Source organism: Scomber scombrus, chromosome 5 (assembly GCF_963691925.1).
Source record: "Scomber scombrus chromosome 5, fScoSco1.1, whole genome shotgun sequence".
In the NCBI taxonomy this organism is placed as follows: domain Eukaryota; kingdom Metazoa; phylum Chordata; class Actinopteri; order Scombriformes; family Scombridae; genus Scomber; species Scomber scombrus.
The window spans coordinates 17,287,995-17,305,868 of NC_084974.1; the positions used below are offsets into that span (position 1 = coordinate 17,287,995).

The 17,874-nt window shown below is 39.3% G+C and overlaps 1 protein-coding gene across 3 annotated transcripts in view; it reads right to left on the reverse strand.

The window, feature by feature from the left end:
• Positions 1–17,874, reverse strand: part of cadm1b (cell adhesion molecule 1b) — a 144,423-nt gene that overhangs the window by 36,031 nt on the left and 90,518 nt on the right. For all 3 annotated transcript variants that reach the window (XM_062418713.1, XM_062418714.1, XM_062418712.1), the window contains exons 2-3: positions 8,659–8,679; positions 3,152–3,298 (exon numbers count right to left, since the gene is read on the reverse strand). In XM_062418713.1, the coding sequence (XP_062274697.1) occupies positions 3,152–3,298; positions 8,659–8,679 (168 nt within the window). The remainder of the gene's footprint in view (positions 1–3,151; positions 3,299–8,658; positions 8,680–17,874) is intronic.

Consider the following 17,874-nt stretch of genomic DNA (forward strand, 5'->3'; position numbering starts at 1 on the left):
CTTTTTCTTTTTTCAATGAGCTCTAAATAAACCATATGTGTCCAGTTTTCTAATAGTTGCTGGGATGGAGTTTCATTCAGCTTTAACAAAGATTGCAAAATGACTTAAAGTACTTTTTTCTGGGTGGGGTAATGCAATTCCCTCTTGTGAACCAATATATGTGTTGTCCTTATACTGACAAACTATCTCAGAGGAGGAAAAATCAAGCCCTGATATTTTTTAATATTGGACTGTAATGGTTTTAGAGTAGGGATGGGAAATGAACATACAATCTTAGCTACCTCAGTTGGCATGTAATCTCAAATCAACTTGAAATTTGTAAGAACAAATTTGACTTGAATACAGACCTTTTTCACCTGAGTCTTGAAGGAAAGATTGGAATCTATCAGAACTCTGAGGTAATTACATTCTGACACGGCCTGTATCCACTCCCTTAGTACAAAGACACCTGGCTACACACTACAACTGTTTGTCTTGAAGAAAAATATGTACACTGTTTTTGACATATTTAGTTGAAAAAACAGATTTGCTTTAACCATGCTGTTACATAAACCACTGAGTTTTATGATTTAGCAACTTGTGTCATACTGTTACCATTTACATAAATTACAGTGTCATCCGCATATAGTTGGTGTCAGGACATACAGATGGCAAATCATTGATATATAATGTAAATAGCAATGAACCCAGGATACATCCACATAGTACACCTGTGGCTAGACAGAGGTCATTTGATTGATGCTTCAGTACTCGTATTACAGTACTGAGATTGATTTAAGACATATGATTATATCCATTTAAGTGGATCTGAAGGAAAATTGAAGCTATATAACTTGGACATAAGAATTCTATGACTAACAGTGTGGTGGCAGCTCTTCTTGTGTAACACAAATTCACATAGTCTGAAATGCAAACATGTTGTGGAAACAGTCATGTGAGGAGTATACTCTTCAACAAACAAACTGGATTTTGAGGTGCAATGAGAGCTCTGTCATTTCTACAAGCTTTTCCTGTCAAAAGTTAAAGGATAGGTTGAGAGTTTTCATGTGTGTCTTAAAACAATAGTCAGGTGCCCAGGTGCTGTAATCATTCCTCCTGTTCATACTAACCATTAAAAATGTCCCTCCAAATGCACTGACAATGTTAGTGATGAGTGACAAAATGATGGGGGACAAAATCACAGTCCTTGATTTGAGCAAACGTTTTAAAAACTGTATCTGAAGATAATTTGAGGCTTCAGCTGTCTCAGTTATTCAAGTAAAGTGTTCCACAGTTGTAGTCTTTCTAGTATGAAATTTCATCTTTGTGACTCAACAGAGTGTTTTCCTGTTCAGCTGCAGTGGAAGGACTATGACAAAATAAGGGAATTTGGCACCAAAACAACAGTAACTTTGAAAGATGTTGACTTGATTTGGCTAATTTTGGTTGAAGCTTCATATTAGTTTCAAATAAACTTTTAAATACATTTTTGCAGAAAGAATGATTACAGCAAGGAAAAATGTGTTAATGTTCATTTGGACACCTGCCTATTGTCCAAGGACAGACTTGATTTTGTTTTTTATTAATCACTTATTGTTATAGTTGTTTTGTCTGATCAAGTACACTTATAAACACATACATATGTGTGTATGTATACATATACAGCGGGTAAAATAAGTATTGAACATGTCAACATTTTTCTTAGTAAATACATTTCTAAAGGTGCTATTGACATGAAATGTTCACCAGACGTCAGTGACAACCCATGCAATACACACATGCACAGCAATCAAACCATAGGTGTCCATAAATTAAGTTATGTGTTATTATGTGAAATGACACAGGGAAAAAGTATTGAACATACGAAGAAAGGGAGATGCAAAAAGGCATAGAAAGCCAAAACACCAGCTAAAATCTATCAGTAATAGAACAGAAAAGACAGCAATCCTGCCACTTGCAAATCAATATCAACTGGTTCATTCCCAACTGATGGCCAATAAAAAGGTGTTTAATTCTCAATTGCTGAAGAAAAGCATGTTGAAGTGAGTTTAAAGTTTGCTGCACAACATTTAGACAAACCTGTGAAATACTGGGAGAATATAGTCTGGTCAGATGAGACCAAAATTTAACTCTTTTGATGCCATAATACACACCATGTTTGGAGGTCAAATGGCACTGCACATCACCCCAAAAACACCATACCAACAGTGAAGTTTGGAGGTGGGAACATCATGGTGTGGGGCTGTTTTTCAGCATACAGCACTGGCAAACTTCATATAATTGAAGGAAGGATGAATGGAAAAATGTACTGAGACATTCTTGATAAAAATCTGCCACCATCTACCAAGGATGATAAAGATGAAACAAGGGTGGACATTTCAGCAAGACAATGACGCCAAACACACAGCCAAGGAAACTCTCAATAGGTTTCAGGGAAAGGAAATATAACTGCTACAATGGCCCAGCCAATCACCTGACTTGAATCCAATAGAAAATCTATGGAATGAACTAAAGATCAGAGTTCATAGAAGAGGCCCACGGAACCTTCAATATTTGAAGACTGTTTGTGTGGAACAATGGGCCAAAATCCCACCTGAGCAATGCATGAGACTAGTTTCTCCATACAGGAGGCATCTTGAAGCTGTCATTACCAACAAAGGCTTTTGTACGAAGTGTTAAATAAATTTCACTAAGCACGTTCAATATTTTTTCCCTGTGTCATTCCATTTTATTACACATAACTTAATTTCTGAACTTATTTATTTTGGTGTCTTTGTATGTAAATGTTACTTGGGTTGTTACTGACATCTGGTGAAAATTTCATGTCAATAGCACCTATGGAAATATATTTACTGAGAAAAATGATGATGTGTTCAATACTTATTTTACCCGCTGTACATATACACACATATATATATATATATACACACACACACAAACACACACACACACACACACACACACACACACACACACACACACACACACACACTTATTTATGAATTCAACAAAAGGTTTTCATCAAACTTAAGTCATGCCACTTACCATCCATCCATTTACAGTGGAAAAACATAGTTCTCTCAATTTTTGTACGGGACGTACGTATTTGCATTTTTAAGACATTGTGATTACTTGATGATACTAACATTTTGTCTGAGGCACAAGCACTTACGTCTAACATCTTTGAAGTAGATGGTCTGTCGGTTGGGGTTGAGCAGCTGAATGACAGAGTCATCGTTGTTCTTCACTCTGCAGCTGATGGTGGCCATTTCCCCCTCAATCACTGACACATTGTCAGTCGCCAGGTTCTGACCTTCAACTTCACAAAACAGACAAATACAGAACGAAAAATGAAATTTAAAATGGGAGACAAACACTCCTGTCTGGATATTTAGAGCCTATCAAATATTTATATGTCATACTTTAGGGACTGCATGTCAACACATGCACAGTGTAAAGACACGTGAATAGGCCGTGTAAATTGTCTGTTTGCAGCCATGTCTAATCCTTTTAATATAAGAGCTATGTGCAATGTTTGTCACTATTGATCTCCCCCAGCTCAGAGTGGGCCCTGTGAGTCAGTGCCAGATGGGCTGTAAGCTCTGCTGCCCACGAAGGTAGGGAGAGAGGAGAGGGTAGGAAGAAAACGAGACAAAGAAAGAGTGTAAGAAAGTGGCAAGTAGTACAGTATATATGGGCGGGGTGGAGGAGGGGCAGAAGAAAGGGGGGGTTAAACAGAGAGGGAGAGAGAACATAGAGATGAGCCAAGCTGGATGCTGTTTTTGGTTAAGCTTTATCAGAGCCCTCCATCTGAGGTTCCATGTGACCAATGTGTGCTCAGTGTGCTCAGCGGTTCTGTTCTGTATCTCGAGGAATAAAAGTGCTGTAAGCATTTGAGTCACTCTCTGTAAACTGGCATTGTTGCCACAGACAGGCCCTGGACCCTTGTCATCGTAACTTACACCTCACACCAAAACCCCCCACACAAAAAGCTTGTTTTGTTTTCCCTGTTTTCTAAGAGAAAGAAGAAGAGAATCAAAAGTCACCTTGTGCTATATTTATCTGGCAGGAGCCAAAAAAAAAATGTAAGGAGAATGGATAATACGTTTTAATGCCTCAAATTTACACCAGCAGAGGAACAACACTCTCAGCCACAGCCCCACAAAAACATCAAAAGCACATTTGCATGCCCGAGTTGTCAGACACCTCTATTGCATTCTGACATTTACAAAGTGGAGCAAAAAAAAAAAAACACCTGCATTGTCAGATAGTGATAATGGGAATAGACAGCCAAACTAACATGATTCAAAATGAACTCTGTGAATGCGGCAAGCAATAAGAAATTAACCTCCTGTGGAGGAAAGCTCCTCAGACCTGTCTGATGCAATGAACTACCCATTTCATTCCACTCTGTTGCAAGGGCTCATGGCTCAGGACAAAAGGAAAGTAATAGGTGAAAACAGACCCAGATCATGTTCAAAAATGTATTTGTTTACTTTTCCATATCTATCCATATCCACAGATGTCTGTTTGGGAGTTCCGGACATCATGTCACTTTAATACATACATTTTGATTGGAGGAACTCTCCAATATCATACTTCTGTTGTGGTATATGGTATATGTTTGATATATGATGCTTTATCTTTGCTTCTCACACAATGCTTTGCCTTCAAAGATAGTTAAAAAAAAAAACTAAGTTATACAAACAAGTTATATGGTTAAATTGGTTAAGTTTTGCTCAGTATTTACTGTAGACAAGGGTATACAAGGCAATACCTCCTGACAGCCACTGGGGGCAATATATATAAAATATATAAAAGTATGTTTGGATATAATACATATGTTAGGCCTTTTTTATCTTCCTTTTCTTTTCTGTGGAAACTCCCTCTCAAACTCTAAATGTTTTTTTAAAGTAATTTTGGCTGTTCAGTTGCAGCAGTGAGAGAAACACAGGACATGACTGATGATGTTATAAATGTTAGCTCCATTAGTTGGTTGCCAACTTTGTGTCTAGATTATTGTGTTTTTAGTGAGTCATTTTAAAACATATCACCGTAAAAAGGTGTTAAATACGCACTTAATGGTTACATACATTATATTATCCTAAAAGGCTGAATTATACAAGACATGGAATTTTTTTTAAACATTTTTTTAAACAGCATTGTTCTTGCAAAGTGCCCAGTTACTCCAAATATTTAAAAAGTATATAACAAGTAAGAACACATAAGACCACTTTGATATGTCATTATAACATAGCAAGACAGAGGTTAGATTTACATGTAATTGTTCTTATTTTCAAACAGTAAATTTCACTTTTTACTTTTCAAGAAAAGATCCTTTTAGAATGAGGATTAATCTATGTGTTTTTTAGACACAACTTGTTGGCTGGGGTAGCTGAAGCGCAAACCTTCCCAATGAAGATTAGGACAGAGCCGCTAACATTACCCTTAACTCTAACTAACTCTGCTATCACAGCAAGTGACCTGTAATCCCAGCCCCAAAGGATAATTATTATTCTTCCTTCCCCTTAAATCATTAAATCATATTGTTTCTTCACAGCTCAATAACACATGTTATGAGGGTCAATACTTTTCTTTGGCCTAGGAGTTTGAACCACTAAATTAAAGAATGACTTAAGGAATGAGAGTGTATCAGCGTATATTTTTTACCATCTAAACTTTTAAAAATGATTTGTGGAATACTTGAATTGTGAGTATCGAATCAAAATAATCTTAATTTGAAGTGCTGAAAAGTATGTTGTAATTTAAAAGTAATGATATCAACTGTGCTGAAGCTGTATACATATACTAAGCACTGCAGAAGAGGGGGTGAAAGCAATGTGAAGTGTTTTGATGTCTATTTTATTTCATCACTATAAAAGTAATATATTTGGCAGTCAAAACAGCAACATAGAGCAGCCTCAAAGCAAGGTTATACTGCTCCCAATCTGTTGGACTGAGAGAAAGGGAATGCAATAGATAAATTATCCATAAGGTTTAGCAGCCCCAAGCAAGGTTGGTCCCCCTCCAATATCCTAGCCTAGGCTCATCTCCAATAAATAACGTTGCTGTGATTAGCAATCCCATCAAAGTGAAAACAGGCCACTTTGTGGAACATGGAGGGTTTTCGCAATTGGAGTAAACATTTTCAATTGCCTCGGCATCCTGGTCATGATTGGGTGCAAATGAGGAGAGGCAGTCATTAATTCTGGGTGGTGGGTGGGGATGGAGGGGGAGTGGGCAGAGGCATGGCACAGATGACTGGCTGATAAATTCACACTCATTCCAGCAGCTGTCTGGAAGAGTAAAGTGCCTGTATCTCTACACATGGCTGCCCTCCTGTTCCTGCATCACAACATACTGAATGAAACAGTCAGAGGGAAATACAGACCTTCAAAAGTCTGTGCGCTCTCTGAGGGGATGTACAATCTGGCATCAAGTGTCTGGCATAGAAGCTCGGCTCATCAGCTGTACTCAAAATGCAAAACAGCACCAACCCCAACCAATTTTAACAAAAGTTGACGAAATCAGGAAATATTATCAGACCGGCTCCTCCATCAGAAGTTCGGAGACAGGCACCTTTTGAATCAAGTTGGTTCTCCCTTTGAACTTTTTTCTCTTGTTTTCACATCAAAAGACATGAAAGGGGCAGCAAAAAGCAGGACAGCCAGCCCCCAATTCCTCTCCCTTGAGTCACTGCTGTCTGCAGCAGTCATGTCCTTTCAAGGAACAACCAGGACTATAGGCAGTCATTAACAATAAAAGTTTCTCTCTCTCCCGCTCTGATGCTGCCTTTTTACTGCTGTGTCTTTATCCTGCTCAGTCATTAAAGCCTGATCCTCATGATGAAATGCTGTTTTAAGGATGTTCACAAGTAAGAAGGAGACTGTCTTAGGGTATAATTAGCTCTGTGCCATTTCTCCTAGACCCCTTGCATGGGAAGGTTTCAAAATTTCATACCCACTAATTTGACCATCTTTTTTCTTCTTCAGCAAAGATGAGGTCTTTCAGAAGCTCCGTGTAACTGATTGTATAATGATGCTGCAAAATGACTGGAAAATAAGACCATTCGACCTGAGAAAAACATGTTTTCCTCTTCGCCCAATTCAAATGTGACAAAATATGTGTTGTTTATTCTGATATGCATGAAATGATCAATATACAGTCTTATATAAAATAATTGCGTTCCATTGTCTAGAAAAGCTCCCTCCACGAATAATTTATAAGTTGGACCTAATGACATGGTAAGGTAATGTGAACGATTAATACGTTTTGGTTGCCAGGTTCCCTTTGACTGATTGGACTGCATGACCACTTACCTTCTGGAAAAGAACTGGACTAAAATCCATCTATTTACAATGTATTGAGCATTTATTAATGATATATAAACCATTCATAAAGGGTGCATTTTTAGAAAGTGATACAGTCTGCCTCCCAAGGACATGTTTAAGTGTTACAATATTACTTATTATTAGGAGAAGAACCACATTTCAAGCTACATTTTTTCAGAAGGAGTGTACCTGGCAATTTCTAATGTGTGGTTAAAAGTGTTGAATGTCCTTGAGGGACAGTTACAATTTGTTGGCTGTAACAACTGTACAAAGTATGACAAATGATTAGTAGTACTAGCCATTTAAATATGTTTTCTTACTTTTTACCCTATCTTGGCATCAGTTAAAATCAGATAATGACTTTAGATAATTCACAGTAAGCTTACACCATGTTGAAGAAAACACAATGAACAACTGTTACTTGTTGTAGTGAGGTGTTAGTTTGCCGGTAGACATTGGAGGAAGGAGGAGACAGCTGCGCAGTCATAGCTCAGTTTCCTGTCAGAGTCGATATGTTATATAAGCCGAATGTTGTTTGAGTATTTATCTTACTGTTATGAATTATTCTATTAGTAGTAACTTTTGCTTTGTGAGTGATACTATTTTTTTTTTTGCTTTAAGTATATATACAATATGTGTGTAACTTTGAAGGCCATCGTTGGTACTTTGTCGTATAGTTGTGTTGACCTGAGTAAAAAGCTTATTATTTGGCAGTCTGTTACTTTGGCTTGATACAGACACTTTGGCCAATTGTATTATATCGTTTGGTTTATATTTTTGTTTTTGCTATGGAAAAGTTTTTGCTTTCCCAAGATTCATTCCAGCTGTGTACAAGGAAGAAATGCTGCTGTCAAAGAACTGGACGTAAACATCTGACTTAGAGCAAATTTGTGAGTAACTTTAGTGAAGTTGTACATGTGTCAAAAAAACAACTGAACTGGCAACCAAGTGGCCTGAACAGACACTGAAATCTACTTTTACATGTGGTGAAATATTGATTCATGAAATTAAAAATGAAAATACTGCATCTGTGTTATGTGTGCGCCTCTCTCCTCCTTCCTAAAAAAGAAAATACCATCATCAAAACCAACCATTCATGTAAATATGCACAGATGAACAGACTGGGATGGACAGCCAATCAACAGACAGACAGACAGACAGACAGACAGACAGACAGACAGACAGACAGACAGACAGACAGACAGACAGACAGACAGACAGACAGACAGACAGACAGACAGACAGACAGACAGACAGACAGACAGACAGACAGACAGACAGACAGACAGACAGACAGACAGAAGTAAGCTCTTCCAAATGAACAGCAGGTAGCAAAAAGAAAAAGTACCTGTCACGGTTTCAGCAGCTCCTGTTGCAGCCAGGCAGGGACGAGAGCAGAAAAGAAGAAAACAGACAGGTTGTGAGCAGACAGAATGCAAGTAGAGTGCCATATTTCATTGGTAACAAGAAATGTATTCATAATTTCTAAACAGGAGTGCTGAAATTCATTAAATTCAAGCTCCATATGCTATTTGTGTAATTTTTCCACCAATCAAGACAAATAAAAAAGGCGTCATAATGAGTATTTTTTTTATAATCCAGCCTTTCTATTTTTCCACAGGTGTGTGCAATCAAGACATAATGAAGCATTTTTCTCTCTTCAGTCATTTCTCTGTGTGTTACATTTAGATGGAAGAACAGAGGGAATACTGGACTTTGTTTTTCTCCCCCATGTCACTGATTTAGATTCTAGCTAGCCCCGCTCTGGAGCAGCCACTGCCTGGAGACACTCCCCTGGGATCCGCGGTGTATCCTGGAGAAGAGAGCACCCATTCGGAACAGTGCCCACCCAAACTGGCATCTCACAGGGCATGGGAGACTGGCATGTTCCCAAGTCCCTGCAGCAGTGCTCAGGGCCTGTACCCTCGGGAGAGCTTCCATCATTCATTGTCTACTATTCATAAACAACCCCCTGCACCCCCCTCACACACATATCTCCTCCCCTGCCCTCTACTGCACATCCATATCTACATTTCTATATTTTACACACCATCTTTTATTATACTGACATTTCACACCGACTTTGGGCTTTTTTACTCTGTGAGCAATGTGAGCTTCAGTATCATATGTTGAAGTGACTGCTTGTCTCACTTGTCATTGCCGGCGTAATAAGGGTGTAAGGTATGACACATGTCCTTGTTATACTCCTTTGTGCATTTTCAACATGTCAGCAAATCCCTCGGGACAAAAAGTGTGAGTGACAAATCACACACACGATGGGAAACAAATTTTGAACATTGTCCACAATAACTCACACGGTTTAAGTCTCGCCTTCTTTAAAACTTCGAGTGTCAGTCAAAACTTTGTCTTCATCATGTGATAATTCAACATAATGAGGCTTCTGGGGAAATTCAACTTCAGCTGAAAGTGATTTGAACAAAAAGAAGTCACAAGTGATCAAGGTTGATAGCCAGACTGAAACTCAAGCTTGAGTGAGCACACTGTAGTAATATTACTGCTTTAGGATTCAATTTCTTTACGCACTCATAAAGAAATCAGGGCACCGACCTTCAATTTGAAAGGAAATAAAGATACCAAGTTAAACTAAATCTAAAACTTAAACTTAATCTAAAAACCAGGAGTTGTGATACTTCCTGATCTTTGTCTCCTGCTTTAAAGCGTACACACAGGCAATGTCTGCCAATAAATTAAGACATTCATTTATTGCTAAATGTCTATTAATAACTGAAGGAATGAGATATTAAAGAACCAGTGTGACCAGGATTTGGTTGCAGATTGCAACCAAATGAATACCCCTCCCTCCTCCCCTTGTAGGAGTGTGTAGGAAAACTGTCAAGAAACCAAAAATCCCTTTCTTGAGCCAGTGTTTGCTTTGTCTGGTTTGGTCTATGCCTCATATTGATGTAACAAAAATACAACAATTCCTTTTTTCATGGGATAATGCACTAATTAAAAAAAAATATGAATATTATATTCCATTTCTGCTGAGTCTATTCCACTAGATGGCACTAAATCTTACAAATGTGCCCTTTAATAAGAAGTAGATAATGCAAGAAAAGAATAAAACATAAATATAAGATCTATAAATGGTGAGACAAACTCAGCACGCAGTTGGCGATAGTGAATTGAAGTATGTGGTTTAGAGTTATGAAAGAACGGCAGGATGCTAGGTGCAATAATCAACTTCTCTGAGGGAATTATTTCTATGTGACATCAACTCTTATCACAGAAAGATATGGATTTTGCCTACTCATTGGAGTATTGAGATAAGTCTGTGTCAGCTGATTCAGAAGCTGTTGTGCAGTGCTGTGTCCGCACTGCACAACAGCTACACATTGTTTAGACAGAACTATGTTACAGTAAGTGTGTACTCAATTGTGAAAATAATTTACGTGAGGTGAAAATGGCTTTCTCTCTGACAGGCATGGTGGTTTGGGTTACTGTGTCAGCCACATACACTACTTACACAGCATAGGGTTTTTTATTGATTATATTGGTTATTCTATCAGTTAAACCCCGACTATCACTGCTTTAAGTGAAGAAAATCCCTCCAGATGACACCAAGTTCCCCAAACAAGCCAAACACACTCTGACAAACAAACTCCACTGTCAGAAGGGAAACTGACAACAAATGAGGAAAATAACAAAACCAAATCTCTGTCTGGAAGTGGGTGAAACAACAGGCAGGAGGCCCTGTTTGAACTAATATCACAGAGAGCGAGCAGGAGTCTAGAAAAGAAGCTGCGTGTGTCACTGACTCTCTGCGCTGGAGTTCCCAGCCAAAGAGGCTCCCTGCCCCGCTGAACATCACGCAGGGTGACCTACAGTGGTGACACTTTATATTTTTTTCATGTCTGGGACATATTCCACAGATAAAGACATTAAAACTGTAATGAAAGTGTAATGTTCCTGCTATAATGTGAATGTGACTATATCATCAATATGAACTGATCATTTTCATTTTTATTTGCTGAAAACCACACGTGTCATGTGGAAAAAATAGGCGAAATGCAGAATCTCTAGATGGCATGCTGCTGCAGCTGCATGTGGGGCCTGCATGAGATACACAGTTCATGCAACTGTGTGGCTGCTCTAACCTGCTAACATGGCCACTGAAATGAAAAGCAAGAGGTTCCATAAAGGACACACGCTGCTCAGACAGGCTCCTCCACGGTGACATCTCAGTGTCAGGCTTCGCTCTGAGAAGCAAAACAGGTGACAAAGCTTTAAAAATACTGTAACAACAGGACCATTGTGGTACAAAAATATAAAAAGAAAAAAAGAAATGGTTCCTTCAGTTTGTAACAGAGGTGCAAGCTGAGTTGTTTTAGAAAAAGATTAAAAAGCGTGCGTACTTTAGGCTTGGAAACAAAAGAAGAATAAAGAACACGTTTATAAAAACTAAGTCAAACTATAGCAGAGTTTGGTGAGTTTAGATGAGAACCAGTCAGACGAAAGAAAGTTCCTTTTATCAGCTCGCAAAAGTAGGCTGAGTTTTGGGTGTGGAGAGGCACTTCACGCCAAAATCTTTAATGAATATTCATTTTTTTGTTCTCAGGGGTAAACATGGTTTGGGACTTTTCTAACTAAAATGGCTGTTTATCTTTTGTGATTAAAATGGCAGCTTACATTTCCTGATTTTAGGGAATAAATTCAACTTTATACATGAACATTCACATATTTTAGTCCCTCACTATGGTCAATTATGATAACTGTGATAAAATTGTATGTAATAGTGTATTCTATAAAATATTCAGAAAACACATGGCATGGCAGCAGGTCTTAGTTCAGCATGTCATTCAATCATTCAGCATGAACTTCGTGACTAATTAACTGTCAAGGTGATTCTAATACCAATGCAAAGAGGTTAAACAACACTAATTTGGTCACACAATAAAAATAAAATCTTGTCTTACGCACCATATTTGTTTACTTTCTGTTATAAAAATGTCACTATCCACAGTCATAAATGGCAGCACAGTCATAAGGTGACTACTGCATTAAATCTACAAATTTGGCTACAATGGTTGGACCATCCCAGTCATCAGTCTCTCAGAAGGTTGGGTGCACCAGTGCTTGGTCTGGCCAGCCTCAACTCTGTCACCCCCACTGCGAGAGGTCTAGACCAACACCCACCTTGTCTCTTTGTGGAATTAAAGAAAGGGATTGTCCTCACTACAACACCATATGTGTCCCAGTCGAACCAGCCCGTAGGACAGCTCATAATGAGGCTTTTGAGCTGCTTTAATTGCCAGGTAATTATAATGTTGTAGCAACATTATGTAAATGACTCATTATCATCTTGTATATGTAGTAGATCTGCCCTCATTTTATGTTACTTTGTCAGGAGTGTAACCCAGAAAAATGTATCACTGTGATACCAGGGCATCTCAGTGTTTAATCTTGTCAACAGAGACCTATATCTAAACAGAGAGACTTGTGATATAGTGTAGTGACACCTTCCCTAACTCTTCAGTATGGGCCACTTCCTGCTGGTGGCCTCTGAAGGGGCTATAAATAGCGTGGTGGCGCTGTGTCTGCTGTGCTCCCCTTCTCTCCTCAGTACCTGCAGCACATTAGGTAGAAGTTATGAGGTGGCAGCTCGCCTGTGATTAGATGTCATGGCTGTCGCTCTGCTTAGACAGTGCTGATAGACAGATTTCTGGGGAAATGCGTGTGATGGCATTCACGCGAGTAGCAGCCATTGCACCAATCTGTCAATCACCCGGGATGAGAGCAGGCAGGCCAACCGTCCACCAAATAATGTCTGTCCTTGTCTCGTCACCTCTTCTTCTTTTCATCCCAATCTCATCCTCCTGTTCCACACAATGAGCAGTATTATGTTCAGAGAGAGAAAAGTGGAACATTTCCTGCTTTTCCACCTACAGGGATGCCAAATTTCAGCTAAAAACAGACGCATTGTGAACATTTGAAAGGGCATATTCTTGTAGTGCATTATGTTTTCTATAAGAGGTGAGGCTTTAAGTGTTTGGGCATTCAGGCAAAGGGTTCAACCCATTACCACCCCAATGAATCCATAATAATCTGCACTATTTTTTATTCGCTGAGGCAATCTAGGATCTCAGGAGACAGAATGTCTGTATGCTAAGAGTGGCACATAGCCTCTCTCTCTCTCTCCCCATCGTTACTGCTCAGTAAAAGCAGTGGGGTAACACTAATGAGGCAACATTTCTTCTTAGTACTAGTGTGATGCCTTTGAATTAATGTTCTTCCTCTCAGGTAAAACATTCCCTTGCTTATTTATGCTCATGATCTGCAGCGTGTTACATGTCAACCTAGTGTGTGATCGCGTTGTGTAAGAGGACACAACAGGGTTGTATGCTGGAAATCAGTAGTTCCCCATAGAGATCCATATTGGTTACGTTTGTGTGTGTGTGTGTGTGTGTGCGTGTGTGTGTGTGTGTGTGTGTGTGTGTGTGTGTGTGTGTGTGTGTGTGTGTGTGTGTATGGCATGATGTCGTCTTACTGTTTGTAGCCCACTGTGTTTTGATTTAATTAGATGGATCAGAGGTGGACTTCAGACTTTTTCTCTTCAAGGAAATCAGACGGAGAAGCGAGGTCCAGCAGAGTGGACCCAGTGAACACAGACAACTTGTGGGGTCAGGATTTTCACAAAAGACAACGATCAAAGAGCTTGAAATGTTGAGGGAAAAAGAAAAAACACTGTATGCTGGTGTTTGTTGTGAGGCATAGTTATTCTTAACGCACCAAAAATAATGTAAATTATTATCTACAAAACATAGTATATAAATGTCCTTTATTTTGTAAATGGCAGCTATTACTGGAGGTTTGGCAAAACAAACATATTTGCATTTTCTGGAGATTTCAACCATTTGACAAGGTCTCTATCAGCAGATGCAATGACCACATTCTCCATTACGACTGAGCACACTCCCTACTAGAGCTGAAATGATTAACCAATTATTCAAACTACAGACAATTAGCCTAATCGGGCAACAATTTTGATACTGTAGCTGATTAATTGTTGAAGTAATTTTTTAAGTAATACAATAAATAAATGAATAAAATATGAATATTTCATGGATTTTCTAGTCCTCTAAAATAGCCGACTGAATTCTAACAGAATGTTATGTCAGCTTAGACATTTTTTCCATTATTTTCTGACATGTTATTGATGATTGAGTCAGATTAACCCATTGTGATGAAGACCACAACATGAAGTTAAAAGCTCTGAAAAAGCTAGTAAGTTGATCTAGATCGGGTTTGCTTAACAAAATTGAACAAGAAGTCATAAAATTGCAGAACAGATCCATATTCAAAACCAGCAACTGGCTTGTTTTGTCCTACTGTAAAAAATGTTATTTTGTGCTTTAGTCACAACTGTAATTTAGTTGCATTTTATTCGCACACTTGACTTGCTGCTTTTATTATCAGCCCTCAGGTACAACTTAATCCAGACCAAACTGTCAATAAGATATCAGAAATGGAGAGAAACAGAGATATCACCCGTAAACACCACTGGGAATATTCAGATTAATGCTCTGCAGAGTCGACTGAAACATATTAATCAGGTAGGTTTACAGGAGATGCAAAGTGTGTTCCTGCTCGATAAACTGTAATAAAAAGGAGATTTAGTAAATATCCCCTCAGAGGAGGTTAATTGCTCACTGTTAATGGAATATGCTTTGTAAGCTTCCAATCTATGGCCTGGGTGTTTGTGTTATACTCATGAAAAGCCAGGAGGACACATGTAGCTGAATACAGCTTTTACTCTGAGAGATTAAAGGATAATCCTTCAGAAATGCTGGCAGATAAAAACAGATATATTGAATTTGTTAGCCTGTCTCCTCTAAGTAAAGTGCTATGGGCATCTACAATTGCACATAAATAACAATAGATGGATGTTGTTATGATTAAAAGGCACAAATTAAGTCACCTGAGAATCAGTCAAGTCTTTGAAAGCAAAACAAGGTGTGTAATCCTAACATGTACACGACTGGGTCCTGTCACTCACAACACATGAAATTCTCTTTGCAGCTGAAAAAAAAATAAAAAAGAAGAAGCGGCAAATAGCAACCAGCCACTTTAATGATACCTCTGTACAGATGAGGTAGTGTTCAGCTTTCGCAGTCATGTCAACAAAAAAGGGAGAGCGTGAACACATTTCTAACTACTGTAGGTGCCAGGCTGCTGTTCTACACAGATTCACATGACAGACATGAAGCTCTCCCTGTTACACAAATAAACTGCATCAAAATGCAAAATAAAAGTGAATAAAGTAGGCAGCGGGTGCTTAATATCCCGGTGACACATCTATCAAAAGGTAATTTGACATAATGAAAGAAGACTACTCTATGAGGCAGGATGTGTCAAATCAAAATAATATGAAGCAGGAAGAGCATTATAGTAACACACTATTAAGTCATGCTGATTGTGACAAATGCAGTGACTTCAGAGGTCTATAAATCTTCGACCAACTGCATTCCCTAGGAGGTACAATGATTTCCTTTTCCTACTAGGCACAATCATCCACTCTGTTATGTTAACAAGACTGGTTGACTGATCATGGACTTAAGTGCAGCAGCGGCTGTGTGCTGTGCACCCAAAACATCCAGCAGAGAGAGATTGTTGCTTAAAGCAGAGGCAAAGCTTAACCTCTGGCGAAGTGACACATCAAATCTCATTCAGATTGTCTATTTCGGGTGTCGCTGTATCTTTTGTGTTGTTCTCTTCAGAGGCAGCAGGCACTGCGAAGCCTCTTTTCAGCCCCGGCCTCAGTTTTTGAAAGAAAGTTGCGGCAGGTGCACTGCGTTTGTTACCACAGGAGAGAAACTGAAGCTGTGATTCAACAAGCAGTGCTGCCCGGATCAAAACATACGCAGAACGTTTCGAATCAAAGCCTCCAAAGAGTCTTGAGGGTTTTTTTTCCTATTCTGGAGATGCTGTAACACCTCAACTATAGCGTGGTCTCTTGCCAGGAAATCTCACATGAGCAGTGTAGACAGAAGCAATGGTGTGTTTGCTTTCTAGCCTGTCTGCCAGCATATCTGCTTACTCACTATGAATGTGTGTACATCTGCACAAGCGTTTCTGTGGGTGTGTATATATGTGTGTGTGTGTGTGTGTGTGTGTGTGTGTGTGTGTGTGTGTGTGTGTGTGTGTGAGCGAGAGAGAGGTAATTAGGACATTAGGAGAAGCTTCTGACAGGCTTGTCATCGCCACAGCCTGCCCAGTGGAAAGGAGGTGGTCAGAGGGGTAAGTGGGGGTCCGGCAGGGTCAAGAGACAGCTGCTGCACCACCACTCACTGTCTGGAAGCTCTCAGAGAATATTAAACCACCGGGGCCTCAGCCAAGACGCTCCCTCATTTATGGAATACACAAAGCCTTTTCAGAAGGAGGTAGCCACTAATTTATGCCGCTGTTATAAAAGTGCTATTGTTTTTCATCCTGAAACATGAGAACATAAACATAAAAAGACCAAAATAAATGGTGATGGCATGGAGGTAATTGAGGTTATTTTGTAAATCAGAGAATTTAAAACCCACTGATTGTCGCTCTCATTTTTACATCATGCATTTTTTTTATTTTCCATGATGATAAATCTGTGTGGTCTTCTGCCTCCTGTGTATCCGTCTGCAGCAGAGAGGCTCTATTACAATAGGAGACATATTAAACACATCCCCCAAGGCTGATGACCTTGGTGATGACATACCATTAATTGTATAGATGGATTATTATCATCACAACAATAACATGGCTGCTTTTCTGCTCCACTCTCCTTAACACCTGTGCCCATTCTCTCGCTGCCTCTGCTCATATACTCATAATCACACCTATCAGCCCAAAACGTTAACTGCATCCGGGGACGCTAAACACGTCCATTTGTTTACAGTTGTAATGTCTTTTGTGCGCCTCAATCAGGCACCTGTCAGACACACACCTGCTACCTCAGTGCTAAGAGAAAAGGCAGAGGGAAGGCCTTTTGTTTCCTCACAGAGTTTATAATCAGCACGTTGTTTCCAATCTTCTTCAACCATTTTTCAATTTCCCATTTCCCTTTTCTCAGTCAAATCACTGCTATCAATCAGGTGCGTGTTTGAGAGAGGAGAGAGCGAGAGTGAGAGAGTGTGTGTTAGCGAGAGAGAAAGAGGGGGAAGTTCCTTGATGGAACCATCTCCAGCCCTAGGCCTCATTAGTCAGAGACTGCAGGAGGAAATGTGTGTGTGAATGTGAGCGGTGGACACGTGTGTGTGTGTGTGTGTGTGTGTGTGTGCGTGCGTGCGTGTGATAAAAATGAATACTGGTAGAGTGTGTCTGTCAATATGAGGCCATTTAACATTTCCCATTCCATCCAAATGATGCACAGCGGACATTATGCTCTCTATTTGAGTTCCTCTAAATGGATACTCAACCCAGTAAGTTCTATTATATTTTGCCCTTTCCCTCCACTGTGCTTACTATTATCATGGCAGAGGATGACCTATAACGTCTCAAAAACAATTTCTGTGCAGCCATGACAACATCTTCTCCATATCAGCATGCCATGATGTCAAAACATCTC